The 21,227-nt window shown below is 61.0% G+C and overlaps 2 protein-coding genes across 3 annotated transcripts; one reads left to right on the top strand and one right to left on the bottom strand.

Annotated features, from left to right (window-relative positions):
• The first annotated feature begins 274 nt into the window (after nt 1-274).
• PITPNM1 (phosphatidylinositol transfer protein membrane associated 1) lies at nt 275-14,061 on the top strand. Its single transcript, XM_040256457.1, has 24 exons — nt 275-439; nt 1,351-1,469; nt 2,942-3,156; nt 3,241-3,362; nt 3,565-3,789; nt 5,467-5,793; nt 5,884-5,979; nt 6,061-6,168; nt 6,868-6,929; nt 7,024-7,280; nt 7,615-7,804; nt 7,907-8,014; nt 8,260-8,417; nt 8,502-8,707; nt 9,176-9,346; nt 9,986-10,150; nt 10,408-10,556; nt 10,701-10,811; nt 11,481-11,597; nt 11,843-11,991; nt 12,094-12,243; nt 12,336-12,519; nt 12,819-12,947; nt 13,574-14,061. The coding sequence occupies exons 2-24, from the start codon at nt 1,392-1,394 to the stop codon at nt 13,835-13,837; spliced, it is 3,741 nt and encodes a 1,246-aa protein (XP_040112391.1). The 5' UTR covers nt 275-439; nt 1,351-1,391; the 3' UTR covers nt 13,838-14,061.
• Nucleotides 13,847-20,892, bottom strand: LOC120874781 (aryl hydrocarbon receptor interacting protein). 2 transcript variants are annotated; one of them, XM_040256458.1, is made up of 6 exons: nt 20,648-20,892; nt 17,585-17,764; nt 16,078-16,266; nt 15,526-15,702; nt 15,286-15,427; nt 13,847-14,982 (listed from the first exon to the last, which is right to left on the bottom strand). In XM_040256458.1, exons 1-6 carry the CDS (start codon nt 20,744-20,746, stop codon nt 14,777-14,779), a joined length of 993 nt encoding a protein of 330 aa, XP_040112392.1. In that variant the 5' UTR covers nt 20,747-20,892; the 3' UTR covers nt 13,847-14,776. The 2 variants fall into 2 exon arrangements, with proteins under 2 accessions (XP_040112392.1, XP_040112393.1); XM_040256459.1 differs by having other exon boundaries at nt 14,910-14,982; nt 15,294-15,427; nt 20,648-20,877.
• Nucleotides 20,893-21,227: the final 335 nt, after the last annotated feature.

Here is a 21,227-nt window from a genome sequence, read left to right as displayed (position 1 = left end):
CATAGCACACTTGAGGGCCGGGCCAGTGTGGAGGAAGGATCCCAGAGTGTCTGGGGACCCCAAAGAACACGGCCGGACTAAGCAGCGCCAGCATTTGGAGAAGGGCCTCTTCCCCCGCCGCCGTGGGGAAGGAAGGAAGGTTGGGGCCGCCCTCCGCCGCCGCGGGCGGGGCTGCCCGGACCCCGCCGGGGTGGGTAGGGCCTCGCGCCCAGGAAGGGGGCGGGGCGGCCGCAGTGACGCGGCGGGCGGCGGGGAGGGACCGGAGGGGTGCCGGCGGGCAGACCGGGAGGAAGGTCGGGGCCATGGGCCCGCGCTGCGCCTCCAGAGGGTCCGGCCACTGCTGGAATCCGCCGCCGGGGCTGGGGTCGCTCGGGGCTCCGACCCGCGGCCCGTCAGCCCCCGCCCGTACCGGGTGAGGGGCGTCCACCCTAGACTAGAGGTGAGCCGGGACGTTGGCGGGCGGGCCGATCGAGAGCACGGCGGGGGACGGGGACACCGGGGAGCAGAGGGAAGTGGAGGCAACGGGGCCTCTCGCTTGCTCAGTAGGTGCGAGGTGGGGGTACGGCGGCAGCGAAGTCGGGGCGCAGGTGGACGGAGCAGGGCTTGCAGGGCGGGGGCCCGTAGGGTACTTCTAGCCTGAGCCTGAAGAGTGGTCAGCCCTGGAGAAGGAGGATGAGGCAGCTGCATAGACGAGTGCCGGGGGTCCAGGAACGATGCGGGGAAGGGGGAGTTGGGGACTGGGCTGCCCGCCAGGGTGGGGAAGACAGGTCTCGGGGCGGAGGTGTTATCTAGTCTTTGAAGGTAGTTTCGGGTGCGGGGGGAGGGGGGTGCCCGGGGCTGCTCCGCGGAGAGACACGCGGGGGACAAGGTTCTAAGTGGACGTCCAGGAGTGGGGACACGGACCGACTCGGGGAAAGGGATGCAAGGGGCGGGCCCCGAGGGGCCGGTGGTGGAAGGCGGCCCGGAAGGAGGGGCCCCGGGGTTCCCAGGGGCGGGTCCCCAAAGGATGCTGTTCCGAGGGGCTTAGGACGCCGCCGCGGCCGGAGAGGCGAGGCTGGCCCGCCAGCCCGCCGGCCACCTCCCGCGGCTCCTGGGGGCCCGCGTCAGCGCGCGGTTGCCATGGCGATGGGCGGGCGGGGGGCGGGGGCTGCGCGGAAAAGAGGTCAGCGCTCAGCCTCGCGGCGACTCCGGGCCCCCCGCGGCGCTGGCTGCAGAGCTGGGCTCGCCGCTGCCTGCCCTGTGGCGAGCCCGGGCATGGGGTCCCCGCGCCTGAGCCCCTCGGCCCGCGCGCAGGGCTCGGGGCCGCGCGCCACCGCCCCGCACTGACGGCCGCGCGGTGCCCTGCGCCAGGAGCCGCGGAGGCCGCGCGCGGCCGGCCGAGCGCTTTCAGGATGCTCATCAAGGAGTACCACATCCTACTGCCCATGAGCCTGGACGAATACCAGGTGGCCCAGCTCTACATGATCCAGGTGAGGGCGGTGGCAAGTAGGAGGCCGAGGAGGGGATGGGGGCATGCTTCATGTTGGGTATCCGCAGGAGCGCGCAGGCCACACCTGGGATAAGGGGCCGGGCTCAGCTCAATCCCTTGCCAGTCCAGCCCCGGGGCTTAGGAGGGCTCAGGCCAGAGCAGAAGAGAGCGCGTCCCCAGTCAGATGTGGGGGAGGGGTGGAGTGGTTAAGGACCGTGCGAAGAGGGACAGAAGGGCCTGGTGGTGCCTCCCCACCCTGAGTGCCCAGCCCCTGCTGAACGCTCAGCCCCTATCTGATCTCCTTTAATCCTCCTTAGAATCCGTAATCCTCAGGGGGTAGGGAGAGGAGCGCATGAGGAGACAAGAGTGGGGGACAGAAAGTGAGGAGGGGTCCCAGGGTGTAGAGAAAGACTAGGAGAGGTTTCCCAGAGGGTGAAGGAACCTGGCCACCCCCAACGGTCAGGGAGATGGGCTGAGGCTCAGGGCTGTCAGAGGAGCAGGCAGGGACCTCAGAGGGTGAGATCTGGGCTGAGAGGAAGCAGGTAAGGAGTCAGGCTTGGGTGGAGAAGCGTGAGCCACGGCAGGTGCCCAGGGAGGGGAGGAGGCCGGTGCCCATTCCAGAGGCGTCCCCTGAAATGTGGGACCAGAATCTGAACAGGCAAGAGGGCTGGGATCTGGCCTCAGAGGGTTGGATGGGCCATGTTCAAACTCCTGAGCTACATAAGGACAGGATCTGAGTGCTCTCCAACTAGGAGGGGTGTGGCAGGAGCTGGTATTGGGGTCCTAGAAAGGCGGGGATCCCTTTTACTCTCCTGATTCTTCCAGCCTGCCCACCCTGGCCCCTTGCCTGCAGGGCATGCAGCTTGTCCCCCTCAGGAGCTTACACCGGCTCTCTCTCTGCTTGAAACACACCCCCCCACCCACCCCATATCTGCCCCGCACCCTCCTTTTCCCCCCAGGTCATCTTCAAATCATGGTCATGTTATCTTCTCGGTGAGGCCTTTCCTGACCATCCTATCAAAACTGCAGCCCCCAACACTATCCACCTAATCCTAGTCTATGCTTTCTTTTTACCGCAGCACTTAGGACCCTCTAAGATGCTTTTTTTCTGTTTTCTGTCTACTGCGTCTCCCTCCGCTGGAGTGTACAGTTCCACAAGGGCAGGCAGGGGTCTTTACTCTGTACATCACCAGATCCCAATGAATATAAGCCCAGACAGTGCCTAGAATAGAGCAGACAGCAAATACTTGAATGACTGAACAAGTCCCCACTTGCAAAACCCCAGAGGGAACTGGTCAGAGGCTATAATCCTGACCCCAGTAGCTATAGGGGAGCAGGGTGGGATTTCAGAGAGCTAGAAAGGCTGGGACTCAGGCCTCAGAGCTGTGCTGGGGTCCAGGCCTAACTGGGGAGCCCATCCCAGGAGCGGAGTTAGGACTGAGGTGCCCATCCTCCTCTTGCCCTGGGCTGCAGAAAAAGAGCCGAGAGGAGTCGAGTGGCGAGGGCAGTGGCGTGGAGATCCTGGCCAACCGGCCCTACACGGATGGGCCAGGCGGCAGTGGACAGTACACGCACAAGGTATACCACGTGGGCTCCCACATCCCAGGCTGGTTCCGGGCACTGCTGCCCAAGGCCGCCCTGCAGGTGGAGGAGGAATCCTGGAATGCTTATCCCTACACTCGAACCCGGTGAGTGGGTGGGGCAGGTCAGGGGCCAGGAGGGGAAGGGCCCTGAAGGGCCCAGCAGTGACCTTACCCCTGCCCTCTGCCCAGGTACACCTGCCCCTTTGTGGAGAAATTCTCCATTGAAATTGAGACCTATTACCTGCCCGATGGGGGGCAGCAGCCCAATGTCTTCAACCTGAGTGGGGCTGAGCGGAGACAGCGCATCTTGGGTGAGACCTACAGCCAGTGATGACCCCAAAGCCCCTCTCAGGCCACCTGCCACCTGGACAGGTGGCCTCTGACAAGTCCCAGGCTCAGTTCCTGGCCTCGGCTTTCTGTGCGTGAAAAGCTGCCCTCCCAATCCCAATGTGGGGAAGGAGTAGCAGGGGCTGGAGGGGGCTGCTGTTGCTCAGGGCTGCCGGAACCCCCTAGATACCATCGATATCGTGCGGGATGCTGTGGCCCCAGGCGAGTACAAAGCAGAAGAGGACCCCCGGCTGTACCGCTCGGCCAAAACAGGCCGAGGACCGCTGGCTGATGACTGGGCGCGCACAGCAGCCCAGACCGGGCCCCTCATGTGTGCCTACAAGCTGTGCAAGGTTGAGTTCCGCTACTGGGGCATGCAGGCCAAGATCGAGCAGTTCATCCACGATGTCGGTGAGCACCCTGTCCTGGGAGGTTCCACTTAGCATGCACTAGGCCACATGTTTGAGCCAGGGATGCTCCCAGTCTGCCAGGGACACAGAAACATAAAGCCATCCTTTTCATTTGATAGAGTGGGTGCTGGGGCAGAGGGGAGCAGCGCAGCCTAGCTGGGGTTGGGGAAGCCTGCCTTGAGGTACAGGGAAGAGTCAGAACGGCAAGAAGCTGGCAACATGATCTCTGAGGTTCATGCCGGTTCACTCAGAGATGCAGCTGCTTATCCATTAAAATTCTAAGACGCCAATGTTCTGTGGGTCAAGCGAGGCTTAGAGACTCTCAGGAGGGTCACCAGCTGTAACTGGCAACACGCTGTGGAGTGCAGGCCGAAGCTGGGTTCTGTCAGAGTCCCTCCCACCCCAGCTCTGAGTTCCATCCTTGTGCTCTGGTCTCCAGCAAGCCCTAGGTCATACTCCTGTGGCTTAGCCCTGCCCCACCTCCCAGGTCTGACGCTGGGCTCCCCAAAGGAAGAAGGATGGGGGCCCTCAGGGCCCTGGGATCTACTCCGCCAGGGACTCTCATGGAATCTCCCCTCCAGGGAGCTGCTTCCTTAATTGTCCCTTTTGTAAATGAGGAAAAGGTTGGGCCTGATAGCAAAAGCTGATATTGATCACAAGAGCCAAATCCTCTGCTAATCACTTCCCATACAAGATATCCTTCACACCCCCCACACCCCTCAGGGTAAAGACTATTATGATTCCAGATGAGGAAATTTAGCTCAGAGAGTAGTAATACAGGCTCTTTATCCTAAATTTGGAAAAAGTCCAAAAAGCACAAATAAGAAGTTTAGGGACCTCCCTGGAGGTCCAGTGGTTAAGACTCTGCACTTCCTATGCAGGAGGCGTGGGTGTGATCCCTGATCAGGGAACTAAGATCCCACATACCATTGAAGAAGGAAATGGCAACCCACTCCAGAATTCTTGCCTGGAGAATTCCATGGACAGAGGAGCCTGATGGGCTACAGTCCATGGGGTCACAAAAAGTCGGACACGACTGAGTGACTTTCACTTTCACTTTCACCATGTGATACAGCCAAAAAAAGAAAAGGAAAATCACCCACATATAACCATTATTAAGATTCTAATGCATTTCCTTCTAGAAGTTTATAATTCAATCATTATTACTTTATTTCCTAGATACTGAGGTTTCTAACTTTATTCCTCTGCTTAAGATGAAAATATCCCAGAATGGGTATCGTGTTTTTGCTTCATTAAGTGCCAACACTTCCATTAACTATTAACACCTTCATTAACCATCAACAATTTCATTAACTGTTAACGCCTTAATTGTTGACTCCTCTGATGAAGTCAGCAGGAAGCCAGCTGAAAGAGCAAGAACAAACATTGCTCCCAGCTTCCTGGGGTGTCGGGGTGAGCTCGGAGCTAAGAGTTGGGGTGTCTGGAGGGATAAAAGAGGCTGTGGGCAGGGAGGTAGGTAGGACAGGAAGAAAAATGCCCCACTTCCCACTGCCATCTCCTGGACTGCACTCAGCCTTCCTTACTTTGCAGCTCTGGGTGAATGGTGTGCCCAAGGGAACCATTACCTGAATTCAAAGGAATTCAAGGGCTTGATATGCAGGGCAGGGAAACTGGGGGTGGGGAGGGCACAGCTTTGATGTCTGTAGGGCACCTACAGGTCTGCGCCGGGTGATGCTGCGGGCCCACCGACAGGCCTGGTGCTGGCAGGACGAGTGGACAGAGCTGAGCATGGCTGACATCCGGGCACTGGAGGAGGAGACTGCCCGCATGCTGGCACAGCGCATGTCCAAGTGCAACACAGGCAGCGAGGGCCCCGAGGCCCAGCCCCCGGGGAAGCCGGGCTCCGAGGCCCGCGCCGGGGCAAGCCACGCCGGCACCCCCGACGGGCCTGAGCCCCCCCCAGGCCCCGACGCCTCGCCCGATGCCAGCTTCAGCAAGCAGTGGTCTTCATCCTCCCGTTCCTCCCATTCGTCCCAGCATGGGGGTGAGGCTGGGGCATGGGGACCGGTGGTGGGGTGTCGGGGAGCGCGGCCCTTGGCTGCACGCCCAGGCTGAGGCCCACGTGGCCCTGCAGGGGGCCTGTCTCCCCAGGCTTTGTCTGAGTGGCGCATGCAGAACATCGCCCGGGACTCTGAGAACAGCTCCGAGGAGGAGTTCTTTGATGCCCACGGTCAGCACCCCAGCCCTGCCGGGGGCGGGGGGGCCCTGAGCAGCGCCTACCGCCCCATGACACAGTCCCTGGTCCCTTCAGAAGGCTTCTCGGACAGTGACGAGGTCTTCCCCAAGGAGATGACCAAGTGGAACTCCAATGACTTCATCGACGCCTTTGCCTCCCCCATGGAGGCTGAGGGGACACCAGGTAAGGGTCCCCTATCCCGTTACCGGCCACCCGCACCCCCTAAGTGGTGGGGACTCAGAGAACTACTCATTCCTAAATGTAATGGGGTCCTAAGATGAATGGCAACCCAGAAAGGGTGCTCTTTAAATACACAGATGAATGATGAGTGGATAATGGGTGGATGGATGGATGGATGGATGGTTGGAATGTAAAAAGATATAGAACGAAGAATGGAGGAATTCATTTGGAGGCCAGGAAGTCTTCATGCAGGAGGTGAGGTCTAAACCAGATTTTGAAGGATTAGACCAGCTCTGTCCAAAAGAACTTTCTGAGATGATGGAAAGGTTCTTGTCACTAGCCACATGTGACTCTCAAGTTCTTGAAATGTGGTGAGTGTGACTGGGGACCTGAATTTTGCACAGTAATTTAATTCACTTCAACTTAAACAGGCACATGGGACAGGGCAGGATCAGAAGGAATCTTCCAGGCAAACGGGCATTGTGGGGAGAGGCATCTCTGGGAACAGCAGGGACTGGCTGGCCTGTGCAAAGGTCTAGAAGTGTGAAATGACCTGGGGGAGTTGGGTGAGGGGCAGGTCCAAGGGAGATGGGGGCAGAGGGGAGTGCCCAGGCAGACAGCAAGCGGGGGCATCTGAACTGCCAGGGGAGGGCATCCCCACAGAGCCCTCAGTCTCTCTTCCTGGCTCTCCCCCTCCCATAGACCCTGGAACCGAGGGCACCAAAGACCCAGGGGACGGGGCCAGGGCACCCAGGGACTCGGAAGTGAGTATGGCCAGCCACCCTGCACCTCAGTTCTGCCTGGCCACCCACCAGCCACCACTCTGACGTCACTGGCGTCGCACTATGCCCCCCGCAGGGCCCAGATGGAGACAGTGCCGGGGAGCTGGGGGCAGAGACGTGCGCGGTCCACGCCCTCTTCCTCGTCCTGCACGGTGGCAGCATCCTGGACTCGGGCCCGGGAGATGCCGACTCCAAACGGGCAGATGTGCAGACGCTGAGCCTCGCCTTCGAGGCCGTCACCCGAGTCCACTTTCCCGAGGCCCTGGGCCACGTGGCGCTGCGCCTGGTGCCCTGCCCACCCATCTGCGCGGCTGCCTATGCCCTCGTCTCCAAGTACTGGTCTGGGGGGGTGGAAGCGGGGGTGGGGGGATGGACACACAGGGTCCCCGAGGTGTGGACAGCCACCTGGAGGTTCCTGGAACCAGAGAGGCCCCCATGGGGTGGGGGGGTGGAGAGGGAAGAGGCCAGGAAGCTAGACACCTGGGCCAGTCACCCGCCCAGCTGGCCTGTTTCTAGTCTATGGCTCCATCACAGAGCCCTCTGGGATACTGGTGGTCCCCACAAAGCCCCCCTGGTGCTGGGACTTGCCAACAGGTCAGGGGGACTTAGAGGGGGCAGGGGCGGGCCTGGAGGCACCCACCCATCCATTCCGCCCCTCCTCCTGCAGCCTGAGCCCCTACAGCCATGATGGTGACGGCCTGTCCCGCTCCCAGGACCACATTCCCCTGGCTGCCTTGCCGCTGCTGGCCACCTCATCATCCCGATACCAGGGCGCAGTGGCCACAGTCATCGCCCGCACCAACCAGGCCTATGCGGCCTTCCTGCGCTCCTCTGAGGGTGCCGGCTTCTGCGGGCAGGTCAGGGGTTAGGGGTTGTCCAGGGGGAACTTGCTGGCCGAGCCTCCCCTACCCTCCTGCCCCTGCTGCAGCCCTTCCTGACCGCGTTGCCCTCTCCTCCAGGTGGTCCTGATCGGAGATGGCGTCGGCGGAATCCTGGGCTTTGATGCACTCTGCCACAGTGCCAGCGTGGGCACCGGGAGCCGGAGCAGCAGCCGCCGTGGAAGTATGGTCAGTGTGGCTGGACCCGCCTCCACCGGAGGAGGGGCGGGGGAGACTCCCCTGCTCTAGTTCTCTGCCCCAGGAATCTGACCTCTCTCCAGCCTGTTCCCTGCTGCCTCTGTCCATCCCCTCTGGGGCTCTGCTCACTGGCTCTAAGTCCCTGCCCAACCCCCATTCCTCCTTCCTCACTTCCAAATAAGTAGAAATCGATTGTCTCCAGCCCTAAGGATGTTTCTGTCTCCTGCTTCTTCTAGAACAATGAGCTGCTCTCCCCTGAGGCGGGCCCAATGCGGGATCCCCTGGCAGAGGGGCCTGAGGGGCTGGGCCGGGCCAGCCCAGAACCCTCTACCCTGCCCACCCAGCGCACCCCCAGTGACATGGCTGGTCCCGAGCCCGAGGGCTCTCAAACCAGGTGACATTCCCACCCCGTCAACCCCACACTGGGCTTGTGCTGGGCTCCGGAGGCAGCAGCGCTGACCGCCACCTCTGCACGCAGCCTACAGGCGGCGCCCCCAGCCACCTCCTCCGGGGAGCCCCGGCGGGCGAGCACAGCCTCCTGCCCACCCACTGCCACCTCTGAGGCTCCTGACGGTGCCCCCTGTGCCGCCCGCCTTGACTTCAAGGTCTGCGGCTTCTTCCTCTTTGGCTCCCCGCTCGGCCTGGTGCTGGCTCTGCGCAAAACTGTGATGCCCACGTTGGAGGGTGAGCCCTTGCGGTGCAGGTGGGGGCACGCCTCCTCCTCCATCTGCCCCTCCCCTTAGCTCTTCCAACCTCTCCCTCTCACCAGAAATTCGAGCATTTATGCCATTCCCCACTGTAAAAATTAAGTTTCTTGGCTAGAGAGGGGGAACCTGAGGCCCAGAAAGAAGGGACTTGCCAAGGCCACGTTTCCCAGCATGCACCAGGAGGAACTCGTACGCCCAGATGCCCAGGGTCCAACAGGCCTAGGAAACGCTTCATCCTGAGCATCAGCAAATCGAAGGCTCTGATCCCTTGTTAGCCAAGAGACCTGTCTCACTTTTAAGCAGGACCCCGGGGACCTCCCAGGGAGTACAGTCTGGGAAGCGCTGTTTCAGGGTCACCCAGCAGGTCAGGGAGTTGCTCCACACCACCCCTACCTCCAAGGATGCCCAGCTGAACCCCCTCTCTCCTTTATCTTCTGGGTACCAGTGGCCCAGATGCGGCCAGCCTGCGAGCAGATCTACAACCTCTTCCACGCGGCCGACCCCTGTGCCTCCCGCCTTGAGCCCCTGCTGGCCCCCAAGTTCCAGGCCATCGCTCCCCTGGCGGTGCCCCGCTACCAGAAGTTCCCTCTGGGAGATGGCTCGTCTCTGCTGCTGGGTACGCACCCAACCAAAATACAGGGAAGAGGAGGAGAAGGGCCCCAACAGTGAGGGATGGAGATAGACCCCCCTCCCCCAACCAAGAGGCAGTTCCCGAATCATTGGTACTCTCTCAGGTCACCACTCCCAGGACCAGGAGCCATCGCCTGGCCCCTTGGGCAGTCTGGATCCCCAAGACCCTCTGCCCAGAAGCTGGGGGCAGTGGTGGTGACTGGGCTAAAGAAGGGAGGCAGTGACATAGAAAGCAGCAACTCGCCACTGGGACGGGGGGTGCAGGGGTGCTGTATCCGTGTCTAGGGATGCACTGTGTCTCCATGGACACTTGAGTTCACGTCCTGGTGTGGGTTGTGTACACATGCATGTAAGTGAGTACCCATCTGGCCCCATGAGACGAGCGGGCCTGGATCGGGGTGATGGTGGCAGGCATTCTGGCAGGAATGCTGCTAACAGGGGAGAATGCCCCTACCCTTTGTGTCCACCCACATGTTGGGGCAGTTCAGCCTCAGCCAAGACCTGACTAGGGAAGGCTGGCAGCGGAGATGGGGGAGGTGTGGGGCGGAGCAGTCCTGGAGCCCCAGTGGGAAAACGGGAGGATGGCCTGGCCCAGCCCACCACTGAGGCTGCCCTCCACCCACAGCCGATACTCTGCAGACCCACTCAGGCCTCTTTCTGGAGGAGCTGGAGATGTTGGTGCCCTCAACACCCACGTCTGCCAGTGGTGCTTTCTGGAAGGGCAGTGAGTTGGGCAGTGACCCGCCAGCCCAGCCAACTGCCCCCAGCACCACTAGTGAGGTGGTTAAGAGTAAGTCCGGCCAGCTGCCCCACCTGGGGGTTGGGGGCGGTAGTGGTGGTGCGGATACTTGTTCCACCACTGAAGCCCAGCAGAAACACCCTTGCCCCAGAGCCTTTGCTCTGGAAGGAGAGGGCCCCAGCACCCAACTCTGGACTCAGCAAAGAGCAGGGCTGGCGGAAGAGAGGGAGGGAAGAGCCCTAGAGGCCAGACAGTTGGGCCTGGGGTGAGAGGCCACCCCTGACTCACTGCCCACGGCGGCCGAGCAGTCCTGGAGCGCTGGTGGGGGACCAAGCGGATTGACTACTCGCTGTACTGCCCGGAGGCTCTCACCGCCTTCCCCACCGTCACGCTGCCCCACCTCTTCCACGCCAGCTACTGGGAATCGGCCGACGTGGTGGCCTTCATCCTGCGACAGGTGGGCCCAGGGATGCGGCAGGGGGCGGGGGGGAGGGGAGGCGAAGTGGGCAAGGATAGGGAGCCGGAGCTGGGGGAAGGGCAGCCCCAGGGACCCTTCCCCGCCCCCGCTTCATGTGGCCTTGCTGGGGCCCATCCCGCGCAGGTGATCGAGAAGGAGCGACCACACCTGACCGAGTGCGAGGAGCCATCCATCTACAGCCCGGCCTTCCCCAGGGAGAAGTGGCAGCGCAAACGCACCCAAGTCAAGATTCGGGTACGTGCCTGGAAAATCCCATGGACGGAGAAGCCTGGTAGGCTGCAGCCCATGGGGTCGCTAAGAGTCGGCACGACTGAGCTACTTCACTTTCACTGTTCACTTTCATGCATTGGAGAAGGAAATGGCAACCCACTCCAGTGTTCTCGCCTGGAGAATCCCAGGGACGGGGGAGCCTGGTGGGCTGCCGTCTATGGGGTCGCACAGAGTCGGACACGACTGAAGCGACTTAGCAGCAGCAGCTGCAGCCCTGCCGCTAGCGACATCAAGTCTCCCTGGGATCCCCGCCCCTAAGCCCCTCCCAGGTCCCACCTCCTCCTGCCTCGGCTCCGCCCCCCGGGTACCACCAAGTCTCCTCCCCTCCCTCTTCCCCGCCCCCTCCGTCAAGTCTGGTCTCGGATTGGCGCTCGCCTCGCCCCTCTCAGCCTCTGCACCTGGTCTATATTGCCTCCGCCCCTTGGATCCGCAGTCCGCACAGAGGACCCCCAGGACCTCTGATCGGGGTCAGCAGAAGCGCCCATTCATCGGGCCTCGCCCCTCTCTCGGAGCGAGCTGGCCCGCCTCCTCCAGGCAGCGCGCACACACGTCTGGGCGCGGGTCCCCCTCACCAGCTCTTCCCGCCTCCCTGTCATCTCCTGGCCGCGGGCTCACACTGTCTCCTCCCGCCAGAACGTCACCTCCAACCACCGGGCGAGCGACACGGTGGTGTGCGAGGGCCGCCCTCAGGTGCTGAACGGGCGCTTCATGTACGGACCCTTGGATGTGGTCACGCTCACGGGAGAGAAGGTTAGGACACAGAGGCCTCAGACCCAGGCAGACCAGCCCCTTCCTCGGGCTGACCTGGCCCCAAGCGGGAGCTCCCCGGTCCCACCTCCTGTTCCCTGGACAGCTCCGGGTCCTGCCAGGTTGAGCCCCCAACCCCGTCCTCCTTCCCCCGCCTCAGCCCTCTTCCGCGCAGCTCCACACCGCTCAGGGCTCCCCCGTCCCTCCGCTCCGCTCAGGGGGACCCTCTGGCCGTCTCTCCCTGCTAGGTGGACATCTACATCATGACGCAGCCGCTGTCGGGGAAGTGGATCCACTTTGGCACCGAGGTCACCAACAGCTCGGGCCGTCTCACCTTCCCGGTGCCCCTGGAGCGTGCGCTGGGCGTCGGCGTTTACCCGGTGCGCATGGTGGTCAGGTGAGCGCGGGGCGGGCCCGGCCTCTGCGGGGCGGGGCTCCCGTGGGCTCCGCCCCCACGCCGCTCACATAGCAACCCTCCCCACCCCCGCCCCGGCCGTAGGGGCGACCACACCTACGCCGAATGCTGCCTAACGGTGGTGGCCCGCGGCACTGAGGCCGTGGTCTTCAGTATCGACGGCTCCTTCACCGCCAGTGTGTCCATCATGGGCAGCGACCCCAAGGTGCGCGCCGGCGCCGTGGACGTGGTCAGGTAGGAGCGGCTGCCCCTTCCCTTCCCCGGCTCGCTGTAAGGACTGGTCCCCACCCCTGGCTCGCGGAGCTGACCGCCGCCCCTCCCTGCAGGCACTGGCAGGACGCGGGCTACCTGATCGTGTACGTGACGGGCCGTCCTGATATGCAGAAGCACCGCGTGGTAGCCTGGCTGTCGCAGCACAACTTCCCCCACGGCGTCGTCTCCTTCTGCGATGGCCTCACTCACGACCCGCTGCGCCAGAAGGCGATGTTCCTCCAGAGCCTGGTGCAGGAGGTGTGGTGGCTGGGGAGAGCCCCCGAACCCCGCGATTGCCCCGGGAGAAGGCCCATTTGTTCCCACCTACATGGCCCCGGCTCCCAGCCTAACAGACTGCACATCCCCGCAAGGGTCTCTAGAGTCTTTGGGGCCAACTAGGGAGATCCGGCTGGTCCCACCCCCGCAGGCAGACCTGGTGGTGGAGACTAAGCGGCCCCGCCCCTAACCCTTCGGTGCTGATCGCCCACCAGACCCCACCCTCTGTCTCCCGCCCCGCCCCGCCCCCGGGGGCTGCTGATTGGCCTCTCCGGCCACAGGTGGAACTGAGCTTCGTGGCCGGCTACGGGTCCCCCAAAGACGTGGCCGTGTATGCGGCGCTGGGCCTGCCCCCCAGCCAGACCTACATCGTGGGCCGCGCCGTGCGGAAGCTGCAGGCGCAGTGTCAGGTGAGGGCCGAGTGAAGGTGGCGCTGCGAGCCCGTTGGAGCATGGGAGCCCGAGGTTGGGCCCTGAGGACCGCTCGTGTGTTAAGAAGAACCTAGGAGGGAGGCTGTGAACAGGCTGGTCCGCTTCGGGGAACTTGGGCTTCTCCTGGGATCGGGCAGGTCACGAGCAGCTGGAAGCTGCCAGACAGGCCAGAATGGGTAACTCAAGCTGGAGTATGAGCAAGACCTTGGGTGCTCGTTCCACGCTGGCATGGTTCTGGGCACAAGCCTTGACCTTTCTGAGCCTCACTTTCCTGTCTGTAAAATGGAAAGGATAAACCTGCGCAGATCTCCGCAGCTGTCAGGAAGAGCCCGTGATTTACTGCATGTCAGCTGAGCGCTGGGCTGGGCACAAAGCAAGTGCCTGCTAAATGTTAGCTGCTGTTACTTCCTTCCAAAACCCCATTTTACAGATGAGGAAACTCAGGACGAGGCCCAGAGAGGGGCAGGCTCCCCGGCGGGGTTTGGGTCAGGCTGTGCCAGCCTGGTACTGCAGCCAGCACTGCCCAGAGCCTGGGAAGGGCAAGTGAGGGCAGTGTGTGAGCCCGAGACCAGCCATCCCCTCACCCTGCCCACCTCTGCCCGCAGTTCCTGTCCGATGGCTACGTGGCCCACCTGGGCCAGCTGGAGGCCGGCTCCCACCCTCATGCCACCGCGGGACCCTCAAGGGCCGCCCTGGCCAAGAGCAGCTATGGTGGGGCTGCCCCTGTGGACTTCCTCCGGAAGCAGAGCCAGCTGCTCCGCTCGAGGGGCCCCAGCCAGGTGGAACGGGAGGGCCCAGGTACTCCACCCACCACCCTGGCGCGGGGCAAGGCGCGGAGCATCAGCCTCAAGCTGGACAGCGAAGAGTGAGGCCCCAACTGTGGCTGGGCTTGGGTTATTTATTCATACACTTGTGGAGCCCCAGGGGCCGCCTGTGGAAGGCTGGGCCCCGCCTGCATCTGTTTGCCCTCAGGCTTAGTTCCCTTTTATGCTGGGGGACCCAGCCCTGGGGGCTGGAGGAGGGAGCAGCAAAGGTCCAGAGGCTTTTCCAGTGTGTGTAACTCCAAGGAAATAAACACCGCCTGCATTCCACCTGACTGCCCACCAGCATGGCATCACAGGGCAGCCCAGCTCATGGTTTCTAGTTCAACAGAGATGCTGAAGGGCAAAGAGGAGCTGGGATGTGCCCAGGGTCAGGCAGCAAGTCAGAGGGCGGGGCCAAGATTGGGACCTGGAGAACCAGCCTCCCCCACTCTCCTTCCCCTGCCCACCTGAGCCAGCCTTTCAGTTCCCAGGGGCCCAGACTTGGCTTCTCACTGGAACCACTGCCTGCATGAGCTGAGACTGTGAGACTGGGGGTTGGGAAGGGGGGCGATGGGGAGGGCTGCGCTGGGAGCCCACCTCACCCGGGCACTAAGCCTCCTGGCTTGCAGTTGCTTCATCTCCCCCTTAAGACTGAAGACTCCCAGGCACCTCGGCCCTGGCCAGCAAGAAACACTTCCCTTGTGACAGAGACTATCCTCGTTTCTCTGTCAGGCACACGGAGGCCCAAAGAGATCTCAGAGCTGATGAACACGGAGCTGGGATTAGAACCCCAATTGTTTGCCTCCCCAAACCACCCAAGTACCAGGAAATGAGGGGCAATGACCCCAGCTTTCCCAGTGGATCAGCTCGGCAGGCCCAGAGAGAGACAGATAAATAAGGCCTTTATATACAGAGAAGCATTATATAGTGTGTGTGGGGAGGTAGGGGGGTGGTGGCGGCAGCGGCGGCAGCAGCAGGCGGGGCGGCCGGGCCAGCGGGGCCCCATCAGTGGGTGAAGATGCCCCGGAAGCGGGCCTTGTCCTCCTCGTCCTTCTGGCGGATCCGTGCCTCCAGGGCCCGCAGCTCACGGCTCACCACAGGCGCCAGGGCTGGGTCCAGCTGCAACACCTTGGCAAAGTCAGCCTGGGCCTCCTGGGCGTTCCACACCGCTGCATGGGCCTTGCCGCGCTTGAAGTAGGCCTTGACGTTGTCTGCAGGGGGCACCAGTGGGCGGCAAGCACACAAGGGCATGAGAAAGGGGGGCCAGCCAGCACCCCACCTTGACTGCCGGCACCAGGGGCCCGGTGTGGACGGAGCCCTCCTGCCGTGAGGATGCCAACCCCACCCCCAAGCCCCATTCCTATCTCACTGGCACAGCACAGCCCACGGCCCCACTGGGTGGGAGCTCCTGGGTCAGGCTCCCATGGGAGTTCAGAATGGGGGTGATATTGAAGGCCCAGAGGTGATGGAGGAGGCCGCCTCCCTGCCCTGGTGACCCAGCACCCAGTGCTCACCATCATACTTATTGAGGATGGAGGAACAGTGATCCAGCACTTCGTAATACTCTTCAGCCACCAGCTTGCACTGACAGTAGTTGAGCAGCAGTGGGGTGATCTGCTGATCTAGCTGGATCCAGTCGGGGGACCCAGGCTGTTCCTGGGGGCGTGGAGACAGGGGGCAAAAGATGCTGAAACCTGGGCCCCTTGGGGCCCTCCTGACCCCTCCCCTCACCCACCGCAGCCTCCAGGCAGCACCTTCATCTGAAGGTTCTTGAGACAGGCGATGGCATCGTAGTACTTGGCAGCGGCCTCCTTCACGTGGCCCTCACGGTACAACCGGTTGCCCTCCTGGTGGATAACCGGCACTGCCTTTGCCTTCTCCTCATCCGTCATTGCCCATGGGTCCTGCTGGTACGTGCCAGGGTTCTCCACCTGCCGGGGTAGAGGCCAGGTCAGGGCCCGGGGTCAGCCCCTGGGCTGGCTGGGCCTGGGACACTGGGTACCAGAAGCAGAGTCACTTCTTCATCCACTGACCATTCAGCAAACGTGTGCAGCATCTCCTGTGTGCCCAGCACTGTGCTGGGGTCCAGAAACAGAGCAGTGAGCAAGATGGCGAAAAGCCCTGTCTTGGCAGAGACCTGAGGGAGCAGGGAGGGGCCCCAGGAGGGAGGGCACTGCCAGGTGTCCTTATGCCTGTCCCACCCCAGCCCCTGAACAGTCAGGGAGGCCACCAGCTCTGGGCAGGCGGGCAGAGCTGGCACCCTCTCTGAAGCTGGGCGGTAGGGGGTTGGCCTGGTGGTCCCTCACCTTCAGCATCTCGATGTCGAAGATGAGAGGCTGGGGGTTCTGCTGCAGGGCGTCCAGGTCGGCGTGGCCCAGGGAGTTGTGCTCGTGCATCTGGGCGATGCCACAGCAGTGCCGCTGGCCCTCCAGGGGGTCCTTGCCGGCTGCGATGTTGCGTAGACTCTTGGCCACCAGTGGGTACAGCACCACGTGCTGCAGAGGGTGAGTGGGCAGGGGGGCTCTGTCAGCACGTGCTGGCTGGTCATGGGCTCAAAGGCCCCGCCCCTTGCCCCATCACCATCTGAGAAAGGGCACTGAGGCCCAGGAGGACTTTTCCTTCCCGACTCCTCCGGCCTCCCAGCCTTCCATCACGTTCAGGCCAAACACCCATGCTTCCCACCCCACCAACACACAAACACGCACTCCCACTGCCAAGCTGTCTCCCAAGACCTGACAAACCCAGGGGAATTCTTACCTCTTGCCTGTCCTCCTCCCAGGCTTGCAGCCCACAAGCTGGGCTCCTCATCATTCCGGGGGCCCTTCCATACTCTGTTCCCAGCATCTCTTCTCTCTGGCCCCACCCCCACCCCTTTTGGGGCCCATCTCTGAGTTGGGATTAGGGCAGCAACTTCAAAATCCTCACAGGGGACCCTCAGGCATTGGAGACCTAGCTTTTTTATTTTATTTATTTATTTTTTTTAGTCTTGGCCTACTTTAATTTTTTTACTTTTTGGCCACGTGGCATGTAGGATCATAGTTCCCCGACCAGGGATCCAACCCACGCCCCCTGCATTGGAAGTGCAGAGTACTAACCACTGGATCACCAGGGAAGTCCTAAGGACCTAGCTTTTGACCTTTCACTAGGGACACTTGCTGGGATGGCGGAAGCCAGACCATCCTCATGCCTAACCAGCTCTTCTCACTGACCCTGTTGCTCGGGGCCGACTGCTCAGCTAATGTTCATCCAGTCAGCAGATATGTTCTGAGTCCTGGCTCTGGGCTGGCCCACACTAGGCACTTTCAAGGTAAACAGGCCTAATCCCTGCCCTGAAGTAGCCTAAATGCAGACAAAGGACCATATCCTGGCCATGCAGAGTATGAGAGGTGGAGAACCCAGAGGAGGGGTTCAAGTCAAGCACCAGTAGTCAGGGAAGGCTTCCTGGGGGTGGTGACCCAGGAATTAGTTTGAAGTAGGAAGGAGGATGTTGGCTAAGGAGGAGATGGGAACACAGGGAGGTGAGTGGGAGGGAGACCCTGCAGGGGCCACGTGGGCATCTATGGCTTGTGCTTCAGCTCGACAGTGACCAGAAGCAGAGGGGATTGAAGCAAGGAGCTGTAGCGGTTATTGCACTTGAGAGCCAGTTTCTGGCTGCAGTCTGGCTAAAGGAGAGGAAAAGGCAGACTAGGGGCCAGGAGGCCAGTGTCCTGGCAGTGCAGTGCCCTGGAGGGAGTCGGTGGTGGCCTGGCCAGGGCAGAGGATGGGAATCGGGTGTGGCCAGACAGACGCAGGCAGGCGTGGGGCATGGGGTACCTTGACATCGCAGCAGAACTGGGCGATCTCCCCCTCCCGCATGGTGCACACGATGGTCTCCCACACGGGCAGCTTGAACTTCTTGCCAATGATGAGCTCCATGGGCTTGCCGCGCACCCGGCTGTCGTCCAGCACGGCACCCTCCTCGTCACTGCACAGAGTGCGGTAATGGAACGTGGCCTGCGGGCCGCAAATGGGATCAGACAAGGGCACGGCCTTCCCACAACCACAAGGACAAGGCCAGCTCACAGCCTGCAGGTGGCTCACCCAAGGGTCACCACCTGACCTTTACCGCACCCCCAGGAGGGAAGGGGTCCAAGTCACGTGACGAGTGGGTGGATGGGCTGGGACAAGAGCCCAAGGGGTCTAGCTTTAGTCATTCTTTCTACAAATATTGACAGAGGACGAGATGGTTGGATGGCATCACCGACTCAATGGACATGAGTTTGCACAAGCTCCGGGAGATGGTAAAGGACAGGGAAGCCTGGCGTGCTGCAGTCCATGGGGTCGCAAAGAGTTGGACATGACTTAGCCACTGAACAACGACTACATGCCTGAGCTCTGTGCTAGGCCTGGCAGCTGACAAAACAGACAAAAGCCCCTGCCCCCGTGGAGCTCACAGGGAACTTCTAAAGGAAAGAGATGGGCCTCAAACAAAACGCGCTCTATGAGGTGGAGCGAAGTGCTATGGATCAGACATCTACACACAGCAGGGTAAGGCACAGCGGGCTCAGGGAGCTGGAGTCATTGAAGGAACTCCCTGGCAGTTCAGTGGTTAGGAGCTGACAGCTTCACTACTGGGGCTCAGGTTTGATCCCTGGTCAGGGAACTAGGATCCTGCAAGCGGCACTGTGTGGCCCCGCCCCCCTCCAAAAAAAAGAGAGAGAGAGAAAGCAGAGACTTGAAGGGAGTACAAGAGAAGCAAGCCAGACAGATGCTGAGGTAGGAAGGGGTGGGAAATTTCTTGGCCAAAGAACAGCAGGTGCAAAGGCCTTGCAGAGGGACAGTGTGTGGTGTGTTCACAAAGCAGAAGGCCAGTGCAGCAGCAGCAGCAGACTGAACCAGGGGGAGGCGTGGTACCTCATGGGGTCATCAGGTCAGCAGGGAGGGACCCCACAGAGCCTAAAGCCCGTGGTGAGGACTTTGGTTTTTCACTCTGAAATGGAAGCCACCAGTTGGCTCCAAGCAGAGGAGGGACATGATCTGATGCTGGTTCTGCTGCCGTGGGGATGAGACAGGTGGGAGAGCCGGGAAGACAGAAGCAGGAGGTGAGTTAAGACGTTACTGGAATAACCCAGGGAAGAGACGAAGGCGGCCTGGACCACCGTGGGAGTGTAGAAATGGTCATACCCTGAGTGTATCTTGAGGATCTTCTGGGGGGTGTATGAGAGGAGGCATGGAGACTGGGAGGTTTTTGGCCTGAGCAACCAAAAGGCTGGAGGGGCCCTACCCTGAGATGAGAGGGTCGAGGGGAGCAGGTTAAGTTGCCAATGAGACATCCAGGTGGAAACAGTGAGTAGGGAACTGGGTATCAACTTTAAGGGGGAGGGAAGGCTAGACACAGACATTTGGGAGTGGTCCAGGCATGCGTGCAGAGTTTCTTAAAAGACACAAGCCTGGATGAGATCATCTCAGGGTGAGTGAAGAGAAGTCTCGAGACTGAACCCTCCACAGGATATGGTTAGAGGAACCCACATTCTTTCCCACCCCTAGCCACCCCTCTGAACTCCGTTTCCGCATCAGTAAAATGGAGTTTGTAACCCACCTTACCGCATGAGAATGAAAGCAAATAAACCTGTGAAGCATTGAGCACCATGCTCTTGTGAACCCTCAATCAATGCCGGTGATTGTTTATTTTTGTTTAATTTATTTGTCCCTATTCTTTCGGTGTCATTGTTCACAGATCATTACTATTTTTGCTGTTTTCTCCAACTGGTGTCTGTTCCATCCAAGATCTCCCTTGCCAAGACCTTCTTCAAGGCCACCACCACCCCCCTACCCCCACCCCAGCCCATGGGGAACTTCATCCACATTCCTTCCCTCATCTCCAGAAGCATCCCTCTATGTATCACTGATCACTAGGGGTACGCAGCTCTGCCTCAGGGCACGCAGCTCTGCCTCAGGGCACTCCTGCGAGCCAGGCTAGGAGCTTCACCCTCGCCATCTCTGCACAGCTCTTGTCAGCACAGTAGCTCTTACTTTGGGTGTCCCCAGCATGTCTTAAATGTTCAGCTGTTCTAGTCATCAAGATGTGTCGCTTCATTTTCAGGGCCAGGATCTTTACTCATTTGCTCAATATGCACGTCCTGTGTGACTGCTCTGCTGGGCACAGGGGCTGCCCCCAGGAAGCCCTTACTCTACAAACAAGTGGCAACTGGGAAAGGCCCTCCAGAAGAAGGAACTGCATGAGCAGGAGGTAAGCCTGGAGACGTACATTATTAGGGTGGGGAGGGGTGGAAGAGGCTGGAGCTAGGGGCCTGGATGTTCAAAGGAGGAAGATGGGAGGCTCTTTATTTCTTAGCCCTTATCTGTCCCGACCCAATGCCACGAAGAGCAGTAGGAAAGCTGTCAAAAGGGTTCTCCTCTGGTAGACCCGACCTCCTGACCTGTTCTCTGGGTTTGTGCGTCCCAGGGCCTCAGTTTTCCCACCTAAGCAATAGGAGCTGGTCTACGTTTTCAGAAGGCCCTTCCATCCATAGAAGACCTTGAACCTTGCAATCCAGGGGCTCCTCCCAGAGCCCAGCTTTCTCATCTGGGGTCCTCTCCAGCGCTGGGTCTGGGCAAGCAATGGGGTCAACCCTCTCACCTCCCGCAAAATGTTTACTGATGACTGACGGCCTCCCTGACCTATGTAGCCACTCGGCCAAGGCAGGGGGCGGAGCTCACGCATGCAATTCACGCTCTACTTAAATCCAGGCCAATCAGCGTCGAGCTCGGCATGTGAGCAGTAGGGGCACCGACCACTGCTGTCTGGGCATGCGCAATCTATCTCCTAAGGCCTCCTCCCGCCTCGCATGCGCACAGCGCCACCGACGGATTAAGGGGAAGCGGGTCGACACGAACCTTGGTTCCATCCTGAAAGTCAGGGAGCGCTCCTCGGCCCTCCTGTATCACACGCTTTTGGATCCCGTCTTCCCGGAGTCTTGCGATGATATCCGCCATCCTCCTTCCCCGCTGCTCTCTTTCGGCAACTTCCGGACTCGCTCGGCAGCTTCCGGACCTGCTTCGGCAACTTCTAGAACTTCGGCAACTTCCGAGCTGGCGCCATTTTGGCTAAGGGCAGACGCCGAAAAGAGCCCGAACGTAGAAGCGGACTGTGATTGGTTCTTTGCTCCGCGGCTGAGCGCGCGGGTCAGGCTAGGGGCGGGGCCTGAGACTGTCCAGGGGCGGGACCGGGGCCTGTGAGAGAGGCGGGCCGGGGCGGGGGCGGGGCGGGGGCGGGGCGGGGCGGGGGCGTCCCTAGGAACTGTGTCCTTGAACCGATTTGGTTTGGGCCCTCCCAAGTGGCCGTGTGCCACGCTATTTAAAGTTGTAAAAGTAGCACGACAGCATTACAGAAGTGGGGGGAGGGAAGGTTGGCATCCGTAAGGCCACCTCCTAAAACTACTATTTTTGTGTATTCCTTTTTGTTTTTTCTTTTAGC

This window comes from Oryx dammah, unplaced genomic scaffold (genome assembly GCF_014754425.2).
Source record: "Oryx dammah isolate SB20612 unplaced genomic scaffold, SCBI_Odam_1.1 HiC_scaffold_15, whole genome shotgun sequence".
Taxonomy (NCBI): Eukaryota; Metazoa; Chordata; class Mammalia; order Artiodactyla; family Bovidae; genus Oryx; species Oryx dammah.
This window is presented reverse-complemented; position numbering and strand designations above follow the sequence as displayed.

Excerpts from the sequence above, each read along its gene's own strand:
- PITPNM1 (XM_040256457.1), top strand. The coding sequence starts at position 1,392 with ATGCTCATCAAGGAGTACCACATCCTACTGCCCATGAGCCTGGACGAA. Across the intron at positions 6,169-6,867 it reads GGAGGCTGAGGGGACACCAG|ACCCTGGAACCGAGGGCACC; the intron begins GTAAGGGTCCCC and ends CCCCTCCCATAG. Across the intron at positions 11,598-11,842 it reads TCACGCTCACGGGAGAGAAG|GTGGACATCTACATCATGAC; the intron begins GTTAGGACACAG and ends TCTCCCTGCTAG.
- LOC120874781 (XM_040256458.1), bottom strand. The coding sequence starts at position 20,746 with ATGGCGGATATCATCGCAAGACTCCGGGAAGACGGGATCCAAAAGCGT. Across the intron at positions 15,428-15,525 it reads TCAAGAACCTTCAGATGAAG|GAACAGCCTGGGTCCCCCGA; the intron begins GTGCTGCCTGGA and ends CCACGCCCCCAG. Across the intron at positions 14,983-15,285 it reads CATCCTCAATAAGTATGATG|ACAACGTCAAGGCCTACTTC; the intron begins GTGAGCACTGGG and ends TGCCCCCTGCAG.